Genomic DNA, 18,387 nt, shown 5'->3' with positions numbered 1-18,387 from the left:
GGAGACAATACACATCTCTTTAACCTGTGCTTAATGCTCTCTCCAGTCACATTGTCTGTACTGTTAAGACTTGATTAGCTGTAAAGACTCGCATTCCAATCATTATTCATTATTCTGTAACTTGAGTTTGTGCCTTTATATGCCCGGTTTGCTGTTTGTTAGCAGATCACACACTCACCTGACGAAGGAGCAGCGCTCTGAAAGCTAGTGGCGTTTGCTACCAAATAAACCTGTTGGACTTTAACCTGGTGTTGTTAGACTCCTTACTGTTGTCTAGCAACAGGGAATCTGAGAAAAGACCCACACAGAGGGGAGGGAGACAAGAAAATCAGTTTCAGTTGGTGTGGCTATGTCATAGACTGAAGGCAGAAAGGTCTAAGACTCTCTCTCTCGAGCTGAAAATGATAAGAAACTCATACGTATTACTTGAAAGTTAAATTAGTCGTGAATTTAGGGTGAGTTTTCTGGATCTCAAGCGAGCTGCCAATTGTGGAAGGACTTCTAGTGAATGTTCAGAAGTTGACTGGAAAATAAACTTCTTTGCAAATGGTGTGGAAGTACTGGTTCCTCTTCACTGATGTGTTGAGTCTGTTAGGGTATTGCTGGGATAAAAAGGATAGCGTGAGTTTGAATCAATTTTTTTGGTGTCTGAGTTGAAACCTTTCCACCTTTTTATTAATTTGATCCGATTTATTATTGTCACATGTATTAACATACAGTGAAAAGTATTGCTTCTTGAGCGCTATACAGACAAAGGATACCATTCATAGAGAAGGAAAGGAGAGAGTGCAGAATGTACTATTGCAGTCATAGCTAGGGTGTAGAGAAAGATCAACTTAATGCAAGGTAGGTCCATTCAAAAGTCTGACAGCAGCAGGGAAGAAGTTGATCTTGAGTCAGTTGGTATGTGTCCTCAGACTTTTGTATCTTTTTCCTGATGGAAGAAGGTGGAAGAGAGAATGTCCGGGGTGCGTGGGGTCCTTGATTATGCTGGCTACTTTCCCGAGGCCGCAGGAACTGGCGACAGTGTCAATGGTTGGGAGCTGGTTTGGGTGAAGGGACTAGGCTTCATTCAAGACCCTTTGTAGTTTTTTGCGGTCTTGGATAGAGCAGGAGCCATACCAAGCTATGATACAACCAGAAAGAATGTTTTCTATGGTGCATCTGTGCAAGTTGGTGAGAGCTGTAGTGGATATGCCGAATTTCCTTAGTCTTCTGAGAAAGTAGAGGCATTGGTGGGCTTTCTTAACTATATTGTCTTATGTAATATAGTTAATGTTTCTTGTTCCATGAAAATGGCCTCCAGTCAGCCTCTGAGTGCTAAACCTGCAGCCATCTGCCTCAGCTCCCTCAGGCGAGGTTAAATCAATCATCTCCAAAACCGCATGCTAAAACCAGAAATTCAAACAGGCGCGTTTTACAGCACCTATTTAACTCCTTTCTCCGTCCCTGCATGACTCTGAGCATTCTTCAGTCTGACTGGTTGAAGAGCCACATTATTTCTTATTCTGCTCATGAGTGCCACAGGGCCCCTGTAGAGGGCGCCACATTGGCAGGTTGGAGCAAGAGATCTCCAACTGCGAGGCCACTTTTCCACTTCTCTTTTCTCACTTTTGGGCCAGTGAGCACATTTGGGAAAGATAAGCCATTGGAAATTTATCTTGCTGTTACCAAAAACAAAAAAGAAATGTGCATTTTAATGAACAACCTTCATAACGAGAAGACTTCATGAGAAGAATGTATCCACTTATTTTCACATCATTATATTGAACACTGATTTTTAGCGAGATACCTGACATCACAGCAACTACAACAAGGTGATTCTGAAGTGTCCTGACACTGCTAAAACAATTGCCCACCACGCATTTGAATCACCTTTCGTATACCGAGGCAACTCAGCAAGATGGCTTTCTGGGGGACAGATTAGATGTGCACCTCTCCGGAGTGTATTCTGTAACTTGATTTTGTGTCTCTGTGCCCTGTTTGAGAGCAGATTTCCACTCCATCTGACGAAGGAGCAGCGCTCCGAAAGCTAATGGTATTTGCTACCAAATAAATCTGTTGGACTTTAACCTGGTGTTGTTAAAACTCTTACTCTACCTCTCCAGAGCACAGGCTGACACTCTACAATTCCCTCCCTAAACCACTTTGTCCCTTTTAAGAAAGCATATCGAGGTGTTAAAGGAAATGGTCACAGAGGGAAGGCTGTGGCGTAATGATATTGTCACTGAATTAGTAATCCAAACCCAGTGTAATGCTCTGGGGACCCAGTTTCGAATCCCACCACAGCAAATGGTGAAATTTGAATTTAATAACAATCTGGAATTAAAAGGTCTAATGATGACCATGAAACCACCGTCGATTGTTGTAATGCTCACTAATGTCCATTAGGGAAGGAAATCTGCCATCCTTATCTGGTCTACAAGTGATTCGTTCATGACCCACAGCAACAACTTAGAATCATAGAATCCCTACAGTGCAGAAGGAGGCCTTTCAGCCCATCAAACTTGCACCAAAAGGATCCCACCTAGGCCCCATCGCTGTAACCTCACATATTTACCCTGCTAATCCCCCTGACACTAAGGGGCAATTTAGCCAGGCAAATCAACCTAACCTGCACATCTTTGGAGTGTGGGAGGAAACCAGAGCATCCAGAGGAAACCCACGCAGACACGGGGAGAATGTGCAAGCTCAACACAGACAGACACTCGAGGCTGGAATTGAACCCGGGTCCCTGGCGCTGTGAGGTAGCAGTGTTAACCACCATGCCATCGTGTCGCCCTCTAGCAAGCCACTCAGTTCAAGGGCAATTAGGGATGGGCAATAAATCCTGGCCCAGCCAGTGATGCTCATATCCCATGGGCGAATAGAAAATAAATGAAACATAAATGGTGATAAATTTCATAGTGTAAATGTGTTGAAAGAAATCTCCATGTACATTAACAGCAGTAACTTCTCCTCCAACCTTCCTACAGCATAGTCACTAGTTTAGCAACTCATCCATTCAGGTTCTCAAAGGGTGGGCAAAAACAGACTCCACTGACCAGCCATGTTGAAATCAGTCAGAGGAAATTTAGACACTAAGTGCAGCCAAAAGGAGAAACACCCAGCGACCATCCAAGGATTTATTTTTGTGCAAAGCAACATCAGAATAACTTTCCCTCAGTTTTATCATGCCGTCATATTTTGTGCAATGGAGTGCTCACTCATCTTATGAAAATTGTGTGTTACTGCACACCATGCATATATTCCCAATGTAGAACAAAAAAAAATAACTTCCTTGAAGGCTCAAAGCTAAAAGCACTGCAACACACAGAGTCAACACTCGTCGACCAAGAAGAGTCCACATCCACATGCTGACTTCCTGACCCAGGTCAGTTGGAAGCAAGCATGTTGTAATTGGCTACATCACTCCTGACTTAGTGCAATGAATAAGACATCACTCTACACTTGACCCCTGTTTCAGTGACCCTTACTGCAAAGTGCATGGTATAGAGGATAGGATTGCTGCGAGATTCATGATGACTGAACACTATGCCACTATTCACTACCTGGACACTAAATCAGAGGACATTGTGAACTTCCTGAATGTTCTCACCGACACCGCTAACTCCACAAGGCAGCCTTGGAACCTCAACTACTCCCCCCCCACCGCCCCAACTATTGTGATGACCTATTGTTAATCCACTTTCTGAAAGTCACTGCGGAGAATTCAGGTTACCACCAGTGACTGGTATCATTTTCACACAAAACTACATTGAACATGAACTTTAGTAATTCTAAATGAAAACAAAGTACTGAATAAGAGCAGACCTACTTTACATGGTCCAAACCACATTATGAGCAGCAATGGCTAAATCTGTTATGATGTTAGTGTACCTTTAAGAGGTTTTTTTAAATCATGGTCATAGCCTTGGGTGATGTCATTGCTGGAAGGAGAAAAAAAACCTGTAGGCAGGTCAAGTGACCAAAGCTTTCATATTTGCTTTGGCTGCAGTGTTAAAAGTAGTCTTCGAAGCAAACTGGAAAAAAAGTCTCTTTCTCTCTCCGTTTTGCTTTGAAAACTATACCAATTAACTGAAAGAAAGGCTTGTTGCCATGCTGCAGTAAAGAATCTGTACTTTGGTGGTTTGGGAAGCTGATATGACTGCAGGCTGCTCTGAGGTTTCAAGATCATTTGAAATCGGCATTCAACCCAGGGAACTGGATTCCAGTATCATGTGAGATTTAGCCTGTGTAGCGATAAAACTGTTTGAAGGGTTTTGTTTATTGGATTTTAGTTTTGATTGGAACATTAGATATACTCATTAAGGGTTGTATATTGGTATGGTTGTTATGTTTTTGTTTGTAATTGATCAAAGCTCTTGCTAATTTTCTTACTATACATGTTAACTATATTTTTAAATAAAGTTTGTTTGACAAAAGCTCCCTAGTGGGTCACATTTTTGATTTGATTTGCTTTATTATTGTCACATGTATTATCATGGGCGGCACGGTAGCACAGTGGTTAGCACTGCTGCTTCACAGCTCCAGGGTCCCGGGTTCGATTCCCGGCTCGGGTCACTGTCTGTGTGGAGTTTGCACATTCTCCTCGTGTTTGCGTGGGTTTCCTCCGGGTGCTCCGGTTTCCTCCCACAGTCCAAAGATGTGCGGGTTAGGTTGATTGGCCAGGTTAAAATTGCCCCTGAGATGTGTTGGTTAGAGGGATTAGCGGGTAAATATGTGGGGGTAGGGCCTGGGTGGGATTGTGGTCAGTGCAGACTCGATGGGCCGAATGGCCTCCTTCTGCACTGTAGGGTTTCTATGATTTCTATGATCATACAGTGAAAAGTATTGTTTCTTGCGCACTATACAGACAAAGCATACCATTCATATAGAAGGAAACAAGAGAGTGCAGAATGTAGTGTTACAGTCATAGCTAAGGTGAAGAGGTGAATCTTACCTGAAGTGAAACATCTCATGCTTATCCTAGCTAAATTCAAAGTTGCAAAACTTATGGTTCAGGCAGGCTTCATAAAACATTTTGGAGTTTCTAACCTGAACCATAACACTGTCCATTTCCTACTGAGATCCACCCAAACTGGGGACAATTTTAGGAGCGAGTATAAAAGATCACAACTCCATTCAAATTTGCAGAGACAGCTTTGTTTTTAAAAAGGAGATGCGTCAAAAATGCTTTAAAACCCAGAATCCCATTCTAAATAAAAATTACTCAACAGGGTTGACTCCTGTGACCCTGCACAAACCGTTCAAGTAATACTCCTGCGATCATTACCGGGAAGACTCTTAAAGTAACAGCATGTATCCCACTGAAAGAAAACAAAGTCAGATGTACCAACTTGCATCAGCTAGGCTGCCCACAGACTTCCTAAAACACTAGACTGCAACGACCACAAACGACATTCCACAGAATTTAGATCCCGAAAACAAGTTCTAATGCAACATAAGTTTTCCATTATCATTGTTTATATTCGAAATAGAAGAACAGATTTACCAATTACAATTTGTTGTGTGCTGTTTTGTTAACCGGTGGCAGCCCGCATGAGAATCTCAAGCCTCCCAGTTAACCCACGTCTGAGAAAACATATAAAGGAAGGAACGCACTTTGCCTTTATCTAGGACCTTTCATAGCCTCCGCACGTTACAGCCAATGAAGTATTGTAAGGCGGCAGCTCATCATGACCTCCCCAAGGGCAATTAGAAATCATAGAAATCATAGAAACCCTACAGTGCAGAAGGAGGCCATTCGGCCCATCGAGTCTGCACCGACCACAATCCCACCCAGGCCCTACCCCCACATATTTACCCGCTAATCCCTCTAACCTGCGCATCTCAGGGACAATTTTAACCTGGCCAATCAACCTAACCCGCACATCTTTGGACTGTGGGAGGAAACCGGAGCACCCGGGGGAAACCCACGCAAACACGAGGAGAATGTGCAAACTCCACACAGACAGTGACCCGAGCCGGGAATCGAACCCAGGACCCTGGAGCTGTGAAGCAGCAGTGCTAACCACTGTGCTACCGTGCCGCAAGGGTTGAGCAATAACAGTACTGGCCCAACCAGTGATGCCCACATCCTACGAATTAATAAAAAATAATAGCCAAATGTTCTAGCCGTTCACACCTCGCTGCCGCTATAACACTATATTCTGATCCCTCTCCTTTCCTTCTCCCCCATGTACTCTCTATGAATGGCGTGTTCAGTCTGTATAGTGCGCAAAAAACAATGCTTTTCACTGTATTCCAAGACGTGATAATAATAAAATCAAATCAAAAAGTGAGGACACAGAATTTGGCGGTCAGCCAAATCTCTGTTCACTGCCGTGGGACCAGAGAATCCCGCTGGTGTGAACGGCCGGGAAATTACAGCCCACGTGTCTGATCAAACAGGAGATGCCAGACGTTCCACACTTCAATCAAGAGAATGATGAATTTGCTTAAAATACATGGACAAGCTTTTCTCAGGCGCCCACATTTAAGCTATTTCACTTTCACTTGGTTGAAAACGAAGATTTTGCCAGGAAATGCCGATCAGTATCTTAACTCCATCTACCTGCCTTGTGGTTCCACAACCCTTAATAACGTTGCGCAACATAAGCCTATCATTTTCATCTTTAGAATTTTTCAACAAACCCACTCACAACAACTCTTCTGGGGGTGGAGGAATTCCAGATTTCCACTCCCTTTGTGAAGAGCTTCCTGACATCACCCCTGAATGAACTAGCTTTAATACTAATATTTTGCCTCTTGTTTTGGACTCCCCCACCAGAGGAAATAGTTTATCTTTGTTTATCAACCCTAACAACTCTTCAATCATCTGAAAAATCCCGTATTCAAAAGAAAGCAAGTCTAGTCTACGTAAGCTCTCCTCAAAACTTAACTCTTTCGGTCCTGTATCATTTTGGTGAATATATGTTGGACTCCCCCGCCTCTCACAAGACCAACACATCCTTCCTTTGGCACAGTGCCCAGATCTCAATGTAGTATTCCAGATGGCGCTTTAACCAGAGATCTGTACAGCTGTAGAAGTATCTTCTACCCCTTTCTATTGCAGGCTTCCTGAGACAAGGGTCAATGTTCCATTAGTTATTTTAGTTATTTCTGCAATTGTCCATTAGCTTTAGTGATTTCAGTACTTCTGGGCCCCTTAATCTCTCTGTTTATTCACAGTCCTGGCTTCTCATCATTTAGAAAATAATCGAATCTATTTTTAAGTTAAGTCTATTTACTAGAGTCACAAGTAGGCTTACATCAACACTGCAATGAGGTTACTGTGAAAATCCCCTCATCGCCACACTCCGGTGCCTGTTCGGGTACACTGAGGGAGAATTTAACATGGCCAATGCATCTAACCAGCACGTCTTTTGGACTCTGGGAGGAAACCAAAGCACCTGGAGGAAACCCATGCAGACATGGGGAGAATGTGCAAACTCCACACAGACAGTGATCCAAGCCGGGAATTGAACCCGGGTCCCTGGCGCTGTGAGGCAGCAGTGCTAATCACTGTGCCTCCGTGTGTGGCCTCACACTTTCCCACAATGGACTCCACTTGCCACAGTTTTTTCCACTCACTTAATCTATTGATGTACCTTTGCAACTTTCTGCTCCCATCCACGCTACTTACAGTGCCGCCTAACTTAGCGTCAACAGCAAACCTACCGAGATATGGCTTTCTATGCTCCTTCATCCAAATCATGTTATCAAAATTGCTAAGATCTGTGGAGCCAGTACAGATCCCTAGGGAACTACACTATCCACATCCTGCTAATCTGAGTATGTACCAATTCTCTGTCTCTCCTACCCATGTCAAAAGATTCCCGCCAATTCCTTGCGCTCTCATATTCATAACAGTTCTTATTTAACCTCGTGAAATATTTTCTGGCCGCTTTTAATGAATCATATCCACAGATACTCCCTTATCTATGAAATCTGTTACCTCCTCAAAATATTCTACTAGGTTTGATGACATGATGTCTTACCTTTTATAAATCCAGTCTGGCTTCTTTGATCAACTCCAATCTACTAAGTTGCTTCCACTAATAGCAGATTACTCAAAACAAGACATCCAGATAGTTATAATGTAGGACTGTTTGTTAAGTGTCCGTTTTTTTAAAAACCCCACTAATCTTTGCATTTGGGTTTTTGACTGTCCTGCCCACAGGAAGGAGGAAACAACTAGGGTGGGACCATTTCCTCAACTCTCAAGCATGTTTCCTGCCATGTTCGCTGATGGCAAAGCACTGACAAATGTAAGTTCACCCTTCCAAATAAAAAGGAGGACATGAAGGAGAAGGCGGAGTGCAGTGTGGGTTGTGAGGGGTGGGGAGAAGGGAGTGTGAGAGGGAGAAGGAACTCAAGGCACAAAGCAGGAAAACAAGCCTTAAAAGAAAAAGCAGCGAATACTTTTAAACATTGCTCTGGGTAAAAGTAGTCCAACAAAATTAAAGTACCTTAAAAAAACTCCCCCTCCGCAGCTCAACCAGACCTGACATTCTCAGCGGGTATCTGGGATGGCTTCAGGATTAGCGAGGCAGGCTGAAACCAAAGACATTTCGTGGTTATTCCATTGCAAAAGGAAATTCATTGCAAAATCCAACGACATTTTGACAAAAATCGATGACAGCAACACTTTTCTTTTCTTAAATCCACATTGGGAAAGTTAAGGAGGGACATGATTTCACATATGTGGGTTAAAAGGTGACCCCAGAATAGAGTGGATCGTACAGCACCGTCAGAGCTCATGGCTACTTTTATCTTCAAGTATCGACCTCACCGCTGGATGGATAAAAGCAGCTCAATTATCATTGAACCCAATAACTGGAGAACTGTGCTGCAAATGAAGATCTCCATCTGTTTTTGAAGGTAATTTGAGGTCAGGAGACACAAGCAGCTGCTTTTGTTCAATTTTTGATCCGCAATACGAGCTTGTTAATTCCTTTTTTTTTTGGGAATGACAACAATTCCAATCCTTTTTCACTCCAGCACCATGTAACATTGGCAAAATAAAAAAGTTATTTTAAACCTTTAGGATGCGTCTATTTTCATAGAATCATAGAATCCTACAGTGCAGAAGGAGGCCATTCGGCGGCACGGTAGCACAGTGGTCAGCACTGCTGCTTCACAGCTCCAGGGACCTGGGTTCGATTCCCGGCTTGGGTCACTGTCTGTGTGGAGTTTGCACATTCGCCTCGTGTCTGCGTGGGTTTCCTCCGGGTGCTCCGGTTTCCTCCCACAGTCCAAAGATGTGCGGGTTAGGTTGATTGGCCATGCTAGAAAATTGCCCCTTAGTGTCCTGAGATGTGTAGATTAGAGGGATTAGCGGGTAAATGTGTAGGGATATGGGGGTAGGGCCTGGGTGGGATTGTGGTCGGTGCAGACTCGATGGGCCGAATGGCCTGTTTCTGCACTGTAGGGTTTCTATGATTTCTATGATCAAGTCTGCACCGACCACAATCCCACCCAGGTCCTATCCCCATAACACCATACATTTACCCTAGCTAGTCCCACTTCACTGACACTAAGGGGCAATTTAGTATGACCAATCCACCTAACCTGCACATCTTTGGACTGTAGGAAGAAACCAGAGCACCCGGAGGAAACCCACGCAAACACAGGGAGAACGTGGGGAGAGCGTACAAACTCCACACAGACAGTGACCCAAGCAGGGAATTGAACCCGGGTCCCTGGCGCTGTGAGGCAGCAGTGCTAACCACTGTGCCACCCCATTCAACCTTGAACTTTGCGATCATTTTAATTCCAGTTTTGAAAAGGAAGCGAAATATTTTTAACTGGAAGTCATAACTACAAATTATGCTGTTACAGTAAGATAACATTTTGAAGAAGCTGTATTCTTAAAGGAAGACCCAAATAGAATGAATTGAATTTCCCACAATTTACACGATACCGTACTCTTCGGTGCATAAGATGTGACTTTTTTTTCACCAGAAGATCAGGCCTCATCTTATAGGCCGCTTTGACTCATCTATTGAGCAGTCCTTGATTGGTCAGACCAGACTTGCACCCAAGTGGATTTTAGATCAAGAAGACAAAGAAAACAAATTGTGGATCTATAGCCAGGTGGACTAATGAATAAAGGTACTAATAAAAGAGGTTTATATTAAACCCGATTCGATTCCCGGCTTGGGTGACTGTGCGGAGACTACACATTCTCCCCGTGTCTGTGTGGGTTTCCTCCGGGTGCTCCGGTTTCCTCCCACAGTCTGAAAGACGTGCAGGTTAGGTGGATTGGCCATGCTAAATTGCCCCTTAGTGTCAGGGGGATTAGCGGGGTAAATACATGGGGTTATGGGGATGGGGCCTGGGTGGGATTGTGGTCGGTGCAGACTCGATGAGCCGAATGGCCCCTTTCCGCACTGTAGGATTCTATGATTCTAGACAGGTCTGGTCTATATGCTGCTTCGACTTATATACGAATGGCGTTCGGAAAAATTGGAAATCTAATCAATTCGACTTATACACTGGAAAATACGGTATGTATATTCCCATCATCCACACACACTTTTTACTGATTTAGAAATCGTTTCAGCTAACATGGATATCAGCGAGATTCCTTAAATATTCTCTGGCTTACTAGCATCCTGCTTTCTGAGGTGAGAGGATGCAACTGTGTCAGCTGGGCTACCTCATTGCCTCAAAGAGAACTCCATTCACTGGTCTCCAAAGAGACAACTCGAAAGTTGCCCTGCGGTTCCCAACACTGTTGCCCCAAGTTCACTTGCATTCTCTATCTCACTGTTGCCTTCTGTTGAAACAGCAGTTAAGTGATAGTTGCTTGTCGTGCACACACAGCAGTCACTCACAACATTTGTATTAGACGGTCCCTCAGCATTGAGGATGACCGTTCTCCCCGGGTTTCCTCCCACAGTCCAAAGAGGTGCAGTTTAAGTTGACTGGCCATGCTAAATGCGTAGGGTTATGGGGGTGGGGGGGGGGGGGGTGTTGGGCCTGAGTAGGATGTTCTTTCGGAGAGTGGGTGCGGACCCGATGGGCCGAATGGCCTTTTTTCTGCAAAGTAGGGATTTTATGGTTGGCCACAGAGAAGGCTATTGCAAGGATCCTCCTCAATCGTCCCCTCCCTGTGACTGAAGAACTCCTCCCAGAGTTGCTGTTTGGTTTTGCACATCAAGATCTTCGGTGCATATTCAGGAAAAATGCAAGGAACAGCGCCATCCACTTGTTGTATGTGGCTGATTACGACCTCATGTGAGCCTTCGACTCTGTAGTACACTCCATAAACATCCTGCCCAGTTACGTCTCCAGGAATTTCTGCTCGATATCTCTCCTTAATCCATTTTACATCGTGCAGCACTTTCCAGTACAATGCACACGATTCATTTCTGCTGCAAATCTACCCTGAGGTTTTGGGCACTGACATGGCACTGGCTGCCATTCTGCAGTAATCACTCAGCACTGTAGTAACTCCTTCATGTCCGCAGGTTGTGCCGAGGCAAAGAATGGCTGGTGGATGCTTCCGTGCAAAGTCAGAAGTGGAACCAGGTTGTGGTGAAGGCGGCATTGGCTTGTGTCAGCTAAATGTTGAAACAACTCTGCAAATGCCTGACTTTTGCCATGTCCTGTTCTTAAATTTACACAGCTGACATGATGTTAAAAGTCATCCAGCATTTTACCCAGGTAAATTATTCTTTGAAACGTGGTGTGGGCAAACATCCAGGGTTTTTAAAAGTTAAATGCGCATAAAACTGCAAATCACCAGTTACAAATCATAGTCATTTAATCAGATGTGTCTACAGGTAGCACTTGCTAAGATTTGCCATTGCTCATAAACATCCAGCAATTCTCTTTGTCTCAGAGTGGTGCGTAATCACGTGTCTCCTGCCAAAAGCATCACTGCCTCAGCGGATACTTAGGGCAGGGTGATTTGCTGTCAAAGCAGGAGCAGCCTGTTCCAAGAACTTAGCCAAAACAGCTGCCACGCCAATGGAAACAGAAAGCTCTGCACTGGAGAAAAAGGCTCCTGTCTTCACTTTGGGTCACCTGCTTAGTTTACAGTAATGGGTCTTCACCAATCAAGTGTTGTTTCACCGGCACGGCGGCACAGTGGTTAGCACTGCTGCCTCACAGCGCCAGGGATCCGGGTTCGATTCCCGGCTTGAGATCACTGTCTGTATGGAGTCTGCACGTTCTCCCCGTGTCTGCGTGGGTTTCCTCCGGGTGCTCCGGGTTTCCTCCCACAGTGTGAAAGACATGCTGATTAGGTGCACTGGCTATGCTAAATTCTCCCTCAGTGTACCCGAACAGGTGCCGGGAGTGTGGCGACTAGGGGATTTGCACAGTAACTTCATTGCAGTGTTAATTTAAGCCTACTTGCGATTAATAAATGAACTTCAACTTAACTTATAATGACTGCATCTTGATACTGGAATATATAAACAGATGGATCACAGCTGCAATGGCTCAGTTGGAATTGTACGTACTGTGCTGGTAAATCCATCAGTGATGTAAACACCTTTATTATTTTTGATTCACATAAAGTCTCCAGAGAACTTTGAAAAGTGATCTGCGCTAGAAAATAAGTTCGACTTCTGTCCTTTAAGGTTAATTTTAGGTAAGTGCAGTTTTGGAATAGAATGATTTGCCCAGGAGAAATTGTAAATCCTACTTGCCAAAGGTCTGAGAGGAAATAAGTGATGATCCGAGAAGACCAAACAGGGAAACAATCCTGTATGACAACCATCAGTATAACTTTTGCAGCTTTTTCATCCCATATGCCAAGAGCTACCCAAAGTAATACTAACATGAAGGAAAATCTGTGTTTCTTAGAGTCTCCAAATGTCATCTTAGTCCGAGCAAAACTGGGAGGTTCCAGGATTGTTAATGGTCTGTGCACAATTAGCCTCAATAAAGGAAGAAGAGAATTAATCTAGGGTTTCCAATCACAATAACCATCATATGGCTCCTTGGTATTCCTGTGTGGATGTTTTAAGTTTATTTACTGGTTTTAAAATTTATTTATTGGTGTCACAAGTAAGGCTTACATTAACACTGCAATGAAGTTACTGTGAAAATCCCCCAGTCACCACATTTGGTGCCTGTTCGGGTTGCACTGAGGGAGAATTTAGCGTGGCCAATCCCACCTAACCAGCACCTCTTTTGGACTGTGGGAGGAAACCGGAGCACCCGGAGGAAATCCACGCAGACATGGAGAGAACGTGCAGACTTCACACAGACATAACCAAGCCGGGAATCGAACGTGGCACTGTGAGACAGCAGTGCTAACCATTGTGCCACCGTGCCGCCCATGTCACATGCAGACCAGGTCAGAATCAGCTATGATACTCCCATCGGTTGAAAAGCCAACTGAAACCCATGCTACAGATCCACTGTCTTCCCCACCCCCTGGAACTGTAGTGAACCACCTTCTTCAGGAGAGGAGGGTTAGAAGTATTTACTCAACAGGGGTAAGAGACCCAAATGTATCAGAAAAATCACAACACCAAATTCTTGATACACGTGCTGCAACAAAACAAGTTTCGCTATCTGAGTAACTGAGTGACTAAATCCTGAAAGACACAACATGGGTGAAACTGAATAGACGAGTCATTGTGTGGGGGGGGTCAATGAATGGTTTTTGAACATTTTCAATACACTACTTTCTGAATCACCCACTGAACTTTTCAGAGAGGTGGAAATGAAGCCTGGCTGGGCATGTTTCCAAGTGTTGGTTTGCCTGTGCTCTGATTTAAATTGATACCAAACTATCTGGTGTAAAACCTCACCTAGTCAGTAATGCTCAGTGTTTCGCATAGAAACCATGCAAGGACCCGGTGCTTTCCCACAGGAGAATCAGGATGTAGGCAGTGATGCTTTTCCTAATTCTATTGCATGTTAACGGGAAACGGGAAAAAAGGATTGGTCAGGAAAAGCTGGGCTAAATGCCCATCGAGACACCCAGGATAAATACCTATCGAATACCATACTTTTGGAAATGGATGCAGCGACCAACTTTCCAACCTACACAAAGCCTCAATCAACAGCGAAACGTCACAGTCCTCAGCAGACCGGTTTTTATCAGTTCTTATAAAGCTTAAATACTTTGTCCACTTACAAGAAAAGCACAAAGAGATTCAGCCCCACCCTACAAACATATCGCTTCTCTGGCTTTGGTCACTTCACGGAAACGGCTGTCGCTATGGAGGACTCCATGACAAAAGTTCACAACAATAGAGCAAGCAAAACTGCTCCTAATCTAAACAGGAAGGATAAAGAAATTAGGTGTGTCCAAACAATCGGGCTCGCCAGAGACTAAGTACTCCTGCGTAAACACCTTTACAATTGACCTTTCACCTCGGCACATTCAAGGACACACCAGTTTTTTTCCCCTGTTAAATGATTTTAAAATCATTTGTTGGTAAATGAAAATTTTCTGTTTTGAACACTTAATTTTAACCACTGCCTTAAAGTGCTGAAAGTGATCTAATCATCTGTGACTTGCTCAATACATGTGTGACTACCAGTCCTACTGATCTGAAGTAGGAGGCAGCCAGCGTATAATGGGGAGGGGCCACGCTCTTGATAGCATCCTCCTTACATTTGGAGGCACCTGACGGTCTTCTTAAGGCAGGTGATGCAACAATGGAATTTGTCGCCCTGTTACATCGTAACATCGGAATATCTCAGCCATTGGTAGGTGCCCAGGCCTGTCGATTGGATTGCATATCAGTGGATTCTCTCTTTCAGTGCATTCACGTGTCAAATTGCACTGTACACTGATAGCAACTTTTGCAATTTCAATGCTTGTATATCAGTAATTGAAAGGAAAATCGGCCAACAATTACTACTAGGGCGGCACGGTGGTTAGCACTGCTGCTTCACAGTGCCAAGGTCCCGGGTTTAATTCCAGCCTCGGGTCACTGTCTGTGTGGAGTTTGCACTTTCTCCCCGTGTCTGCGTGGGTTTCCTTCGGGTGCTCCGGTTTCCTCCCACAGCACAAAGATGTGCGGGTTAGGTGGATTGGCCATGTTAAATTGACCCTAGTGTCAGGCGGATTGGCGGGGTAAATGCGTGGGGTTATGGGAATAGGACCTGGGTGGTCCAGGCTCGATGGGCTGAATGGCCCCCTTCTATACTGTAGGAATTCTATGATGATTCCATGAAAATGCAGCTAATTAAAAACTCTAACCGAAATTCAGAATGCAAAGCATGGAATATTATTAAAAATGCAAATACTCGGAGGATAGAGGAACTGCATATCTATAATTGCTGCACTCATATTTATTGTGACTTCGTGTACGATCACATTGAAAGTAGCAACTTCATCTCCAAAGGTTGGTCAATTCGGGGTGGCACAGTGGTTAACACTGTTGGCTCACAGCGCCAAGGACCCGGGTTCAATTCCGGCCTTGGGTAACTGTGTGGAGTTTGTATGTTCTCCCCGTGTCTGTGTGGGTTTTCTCCCGGTGCTCCAGTTTCCTCCCACAGTCCAAAGATATGTAGGTTAGGTGGAATGGCCATGGTTAATTGCCCCTTAGTGTCCAAAGATGTGTAGGTATGGGATTAGAGGGGTAAATATGTGGCATTATGGGAATAGGGCCTGGGTAAGAATCTCTGTCAGAGAGTCGGTGCAGACTTGATGGGCTGAATGGCCTCCTCCTGCACTGTAGGGATTCTATGAATTGTGCTTTCATTGAGCTAAGAATTCAGTATCTAAGCCGCAATTCAAAATTCAGCAATTGCCTTCATCCCCAGCACAGAAAAGCACTCGAGGCCCATGGACTAAGTTATGAAAACAAGTGTCTAGGCTGGCATTATGCTCACGGGCATTTTCTGGGAATCCACGTTGTTTGCTTTTTAACTCCAGGATTATTAGCAATGACACAATATCTGCTCATTAATAGACAGTGACGCAAAGGATGCAAGGGAGCGAGGGATAATTCTAAGGCATGTCTCACATGCAAGTTTAGGAAATAAAGCCAATTACCTCCCAACTTGCAAGTGCCTGGAGGCCCACCTCACACAAATCAGCACTAAGTTACACAAACAACAGGAGTTTTAGAAATACCCAACAATGTAACAACATTGGGTGGCACAATGGTTAGCACTGCTGCCTCACAGTGCCAGGGACCCGGGTTCGATTCCCAGCTCGGGCCATTGTCTGTGCGGAGTCTGCACGTTCTCCCCATGTCTGCGTGGGTTTCCTCTGGGTGCTCCAGTTTCCTCCAACAGTCTGAAAGACATGTTGGTTAGGGGCATTGGCCATGCTAAATTCTCCCTCAGTGTACCCGAACGGGCGCCGGAGTGTGGCGACTAGGGGATTTTCAAAGTAACTTCATCGCAGTGTTAATGTAAGCCTACTTGTGACACTAATAAATAAACTTTAAAATGGTGAAAAGTGAGTGGGAAGTATGTTACAGAGTCTTAATTCCAGGAACTGTGATCCACAGTCACCACGCTGAACCTCACGATTAACATCAGCATTATGCTCACAGCCATTCTGGGAATCCATGTGGTTTACATTTCACTCCAGGATTAATACCAATAGCACAACATCCGCTAATTAATAGCTAGTGAGGCGAAGGATGCAAGGGAACTATGAAATGTTCTAGGGAGGGAGCGAGGAATGTCAGTTATCTCCTGATAATAAAAGTATTGCTGGAAAGTTTGAAGCTTTGCTTTGCACAATCCTACGTTTTTGTGGGAATTCTCAAACAAAGCATTTCACAATGTTCGATTTACAATTTCTTTGTCCCTGGTGTGGAAGAGATCGCTTATCATACTGACTGTTGTGTGTGCAGAATATATCTTTCACAGAATCACAGAAAGCTTATGTTACAGAAGGAGGCCACTTGGCCCATTGTGTCTGTGCCAGCTACAAAATGAGCCACCCAGCCTAATCCGACTTGCCGGCATTTGGTCCGCTTGAGACATCTTTTCAATGAATTGAGGGTTTCTTGCCTCTACTGCCCATTCATGCGGTGCATTCCTGACGCCCACGACTCTCTGGATGAAAAGGACTTCCTTATCTGCCCTGTAATCTTTCTAACAAACACTTTAAACCAATGACTCCTAGTCACAGACCTCTCTGCTGGGGTAAATACACCCTTCCCGTCCACCCTGTCCAGATCCCTCTCAATTTTGCACACCTCAATCAAATCTCACCTCAGCCTCCTTTGGTTCCAAAAAGAACAAGCCCAGTCTATCCAATCTCTCCTGTCCTGGGCAACATCCTCATAAATCTCCTCTGTACCCTCTCTAATTACAGACAGCAAAATCAGCAATTTGGAAAATGGTTCAAGTCTACAGTGAGGAACGCTGATGAGCGTTCTCTTACATTCGCACCCCATATTCATTATGAACTTTAATTAACATTCTGAATGATAATCAGCTGGTGCGCACCTTTTGCTAGAAAATATAAAAATCTAAATGTTTTTTGAAATGTGTTTAGAAGTTGCATCATCTGCAACAGATGGGGGTAGCACCTAACAATAGAGTGGCCTCTGATTAGCTACAATTGGATCTAGCCCCAAATGGTCTACTTCCATTCAGCAAAGGTCTACAACTCCTAAAATGGACACAGTTGAGAAATATTTGACAATTTTTCTAATATCAAGTCCCTTGCTGCATGACCACTTATCCCCTTCAAGGATGTCATGGTGGCACAGTGGTTAGCACTGCTGCCTCACAGCTCCAGGGACCTGGGTTCGATTCCCGGCTTGGGTCACTGCTTGCCTGGAGTTTGCACGTTCTCCCTGTGGCTGTGTGGGTTTCCTCCGGGTGCTCTGGTTTCTTCCCACAGTCCAAAGATGTGTGGGTTCGGTGGATTGGCCATGATAAATTGCCACTTAGCATCAGGGGGACTAGCAGGGTGAATACGTGGGGTTACGGGGATAGGGTCTGGGTGGGGTTGTGGTCAGTGCAGACACGACGGGCCGAATGGCCTCCATCTGCACAGTAGGGATTCTATGATGATACGTACTATTATTATATAATACATTACATACGGTGGCGTGATGCACCTGGACACTTCTGTGATATGCCATTGGTTAAGATCATTCCATTCCAGTGTGCAACTTTCCAAGTACCATGATTAAAAACTAATTCCAGTGTGCAACATTATTAAGGATTTCAGAATGAAATGTTAGAAGTTAGGATTGCTGGGCAGGCTTAATTATTTGGCAAGCGGTAATATCAGGTGCACAAAGCGGTGTTCCCAAAGTCGCAGTTCAACTTTTTTAAAACCGCCCCCAGACTGTGTTATGGTGGACAGACATAGGAACACAGAATCTCGATAAAGAGGCACCAACAATTAGTTTCTAATCACGGTACTTAGAAAGCCAATCTGTGCCCATTCGCAACTCAAAGGCCTTCGGAGTGAAGGACTAGCAAAGCTTTCAAAATATTTACCAA

At 44.4% G+C, this 18,387-nt stretch overlaps 1 protein-coding gene across 1 annotated transcript in view; it reads right to left on the bottom strand.

The window, feature by feature from the left end:
* Window positions 1-18,387, bottom strand: part of LOC144504637 (ras and Rab interactor 2-like) — a 156,900-nt gene that overhangs the window by 57,528 nt on the left and 80,985 nt on the right. The window contains exon 3 of the mRNA XM_078230305.1: window positions 8,454-8,538. Within this exon, the coding sequence (XP_078086431.1) occupies window positions 8,454-8,495 (42 nt within the window). The 5' untranslated portion in view covers window positions 8,496-8,538. The remainder of the gene's footprint in view (window positions 1-8,453; window positions 8,539-18,387) is intronic.

The sequence above is a fragment of the Mustelus asterias genome, chromosome 15 (genome assembly GCF_964213995.1).
Source record: "Mustelus asterias chromosome 15, sMusAst1.hap1.1, whole genome shotgun sequence".
Classification (NCBI taxonomy): Eukaryota; Metazoa; Chordata; class Chondrichthyes; order Carcharhiniformes; family Triakidae; genus Mustelus; species Mustelus asterias.
The sequence above is the reverse complement of the archived record's forward strand: the minus strand, read 5'-3'. Positions and strand labels throughout refer to the sequence as shown.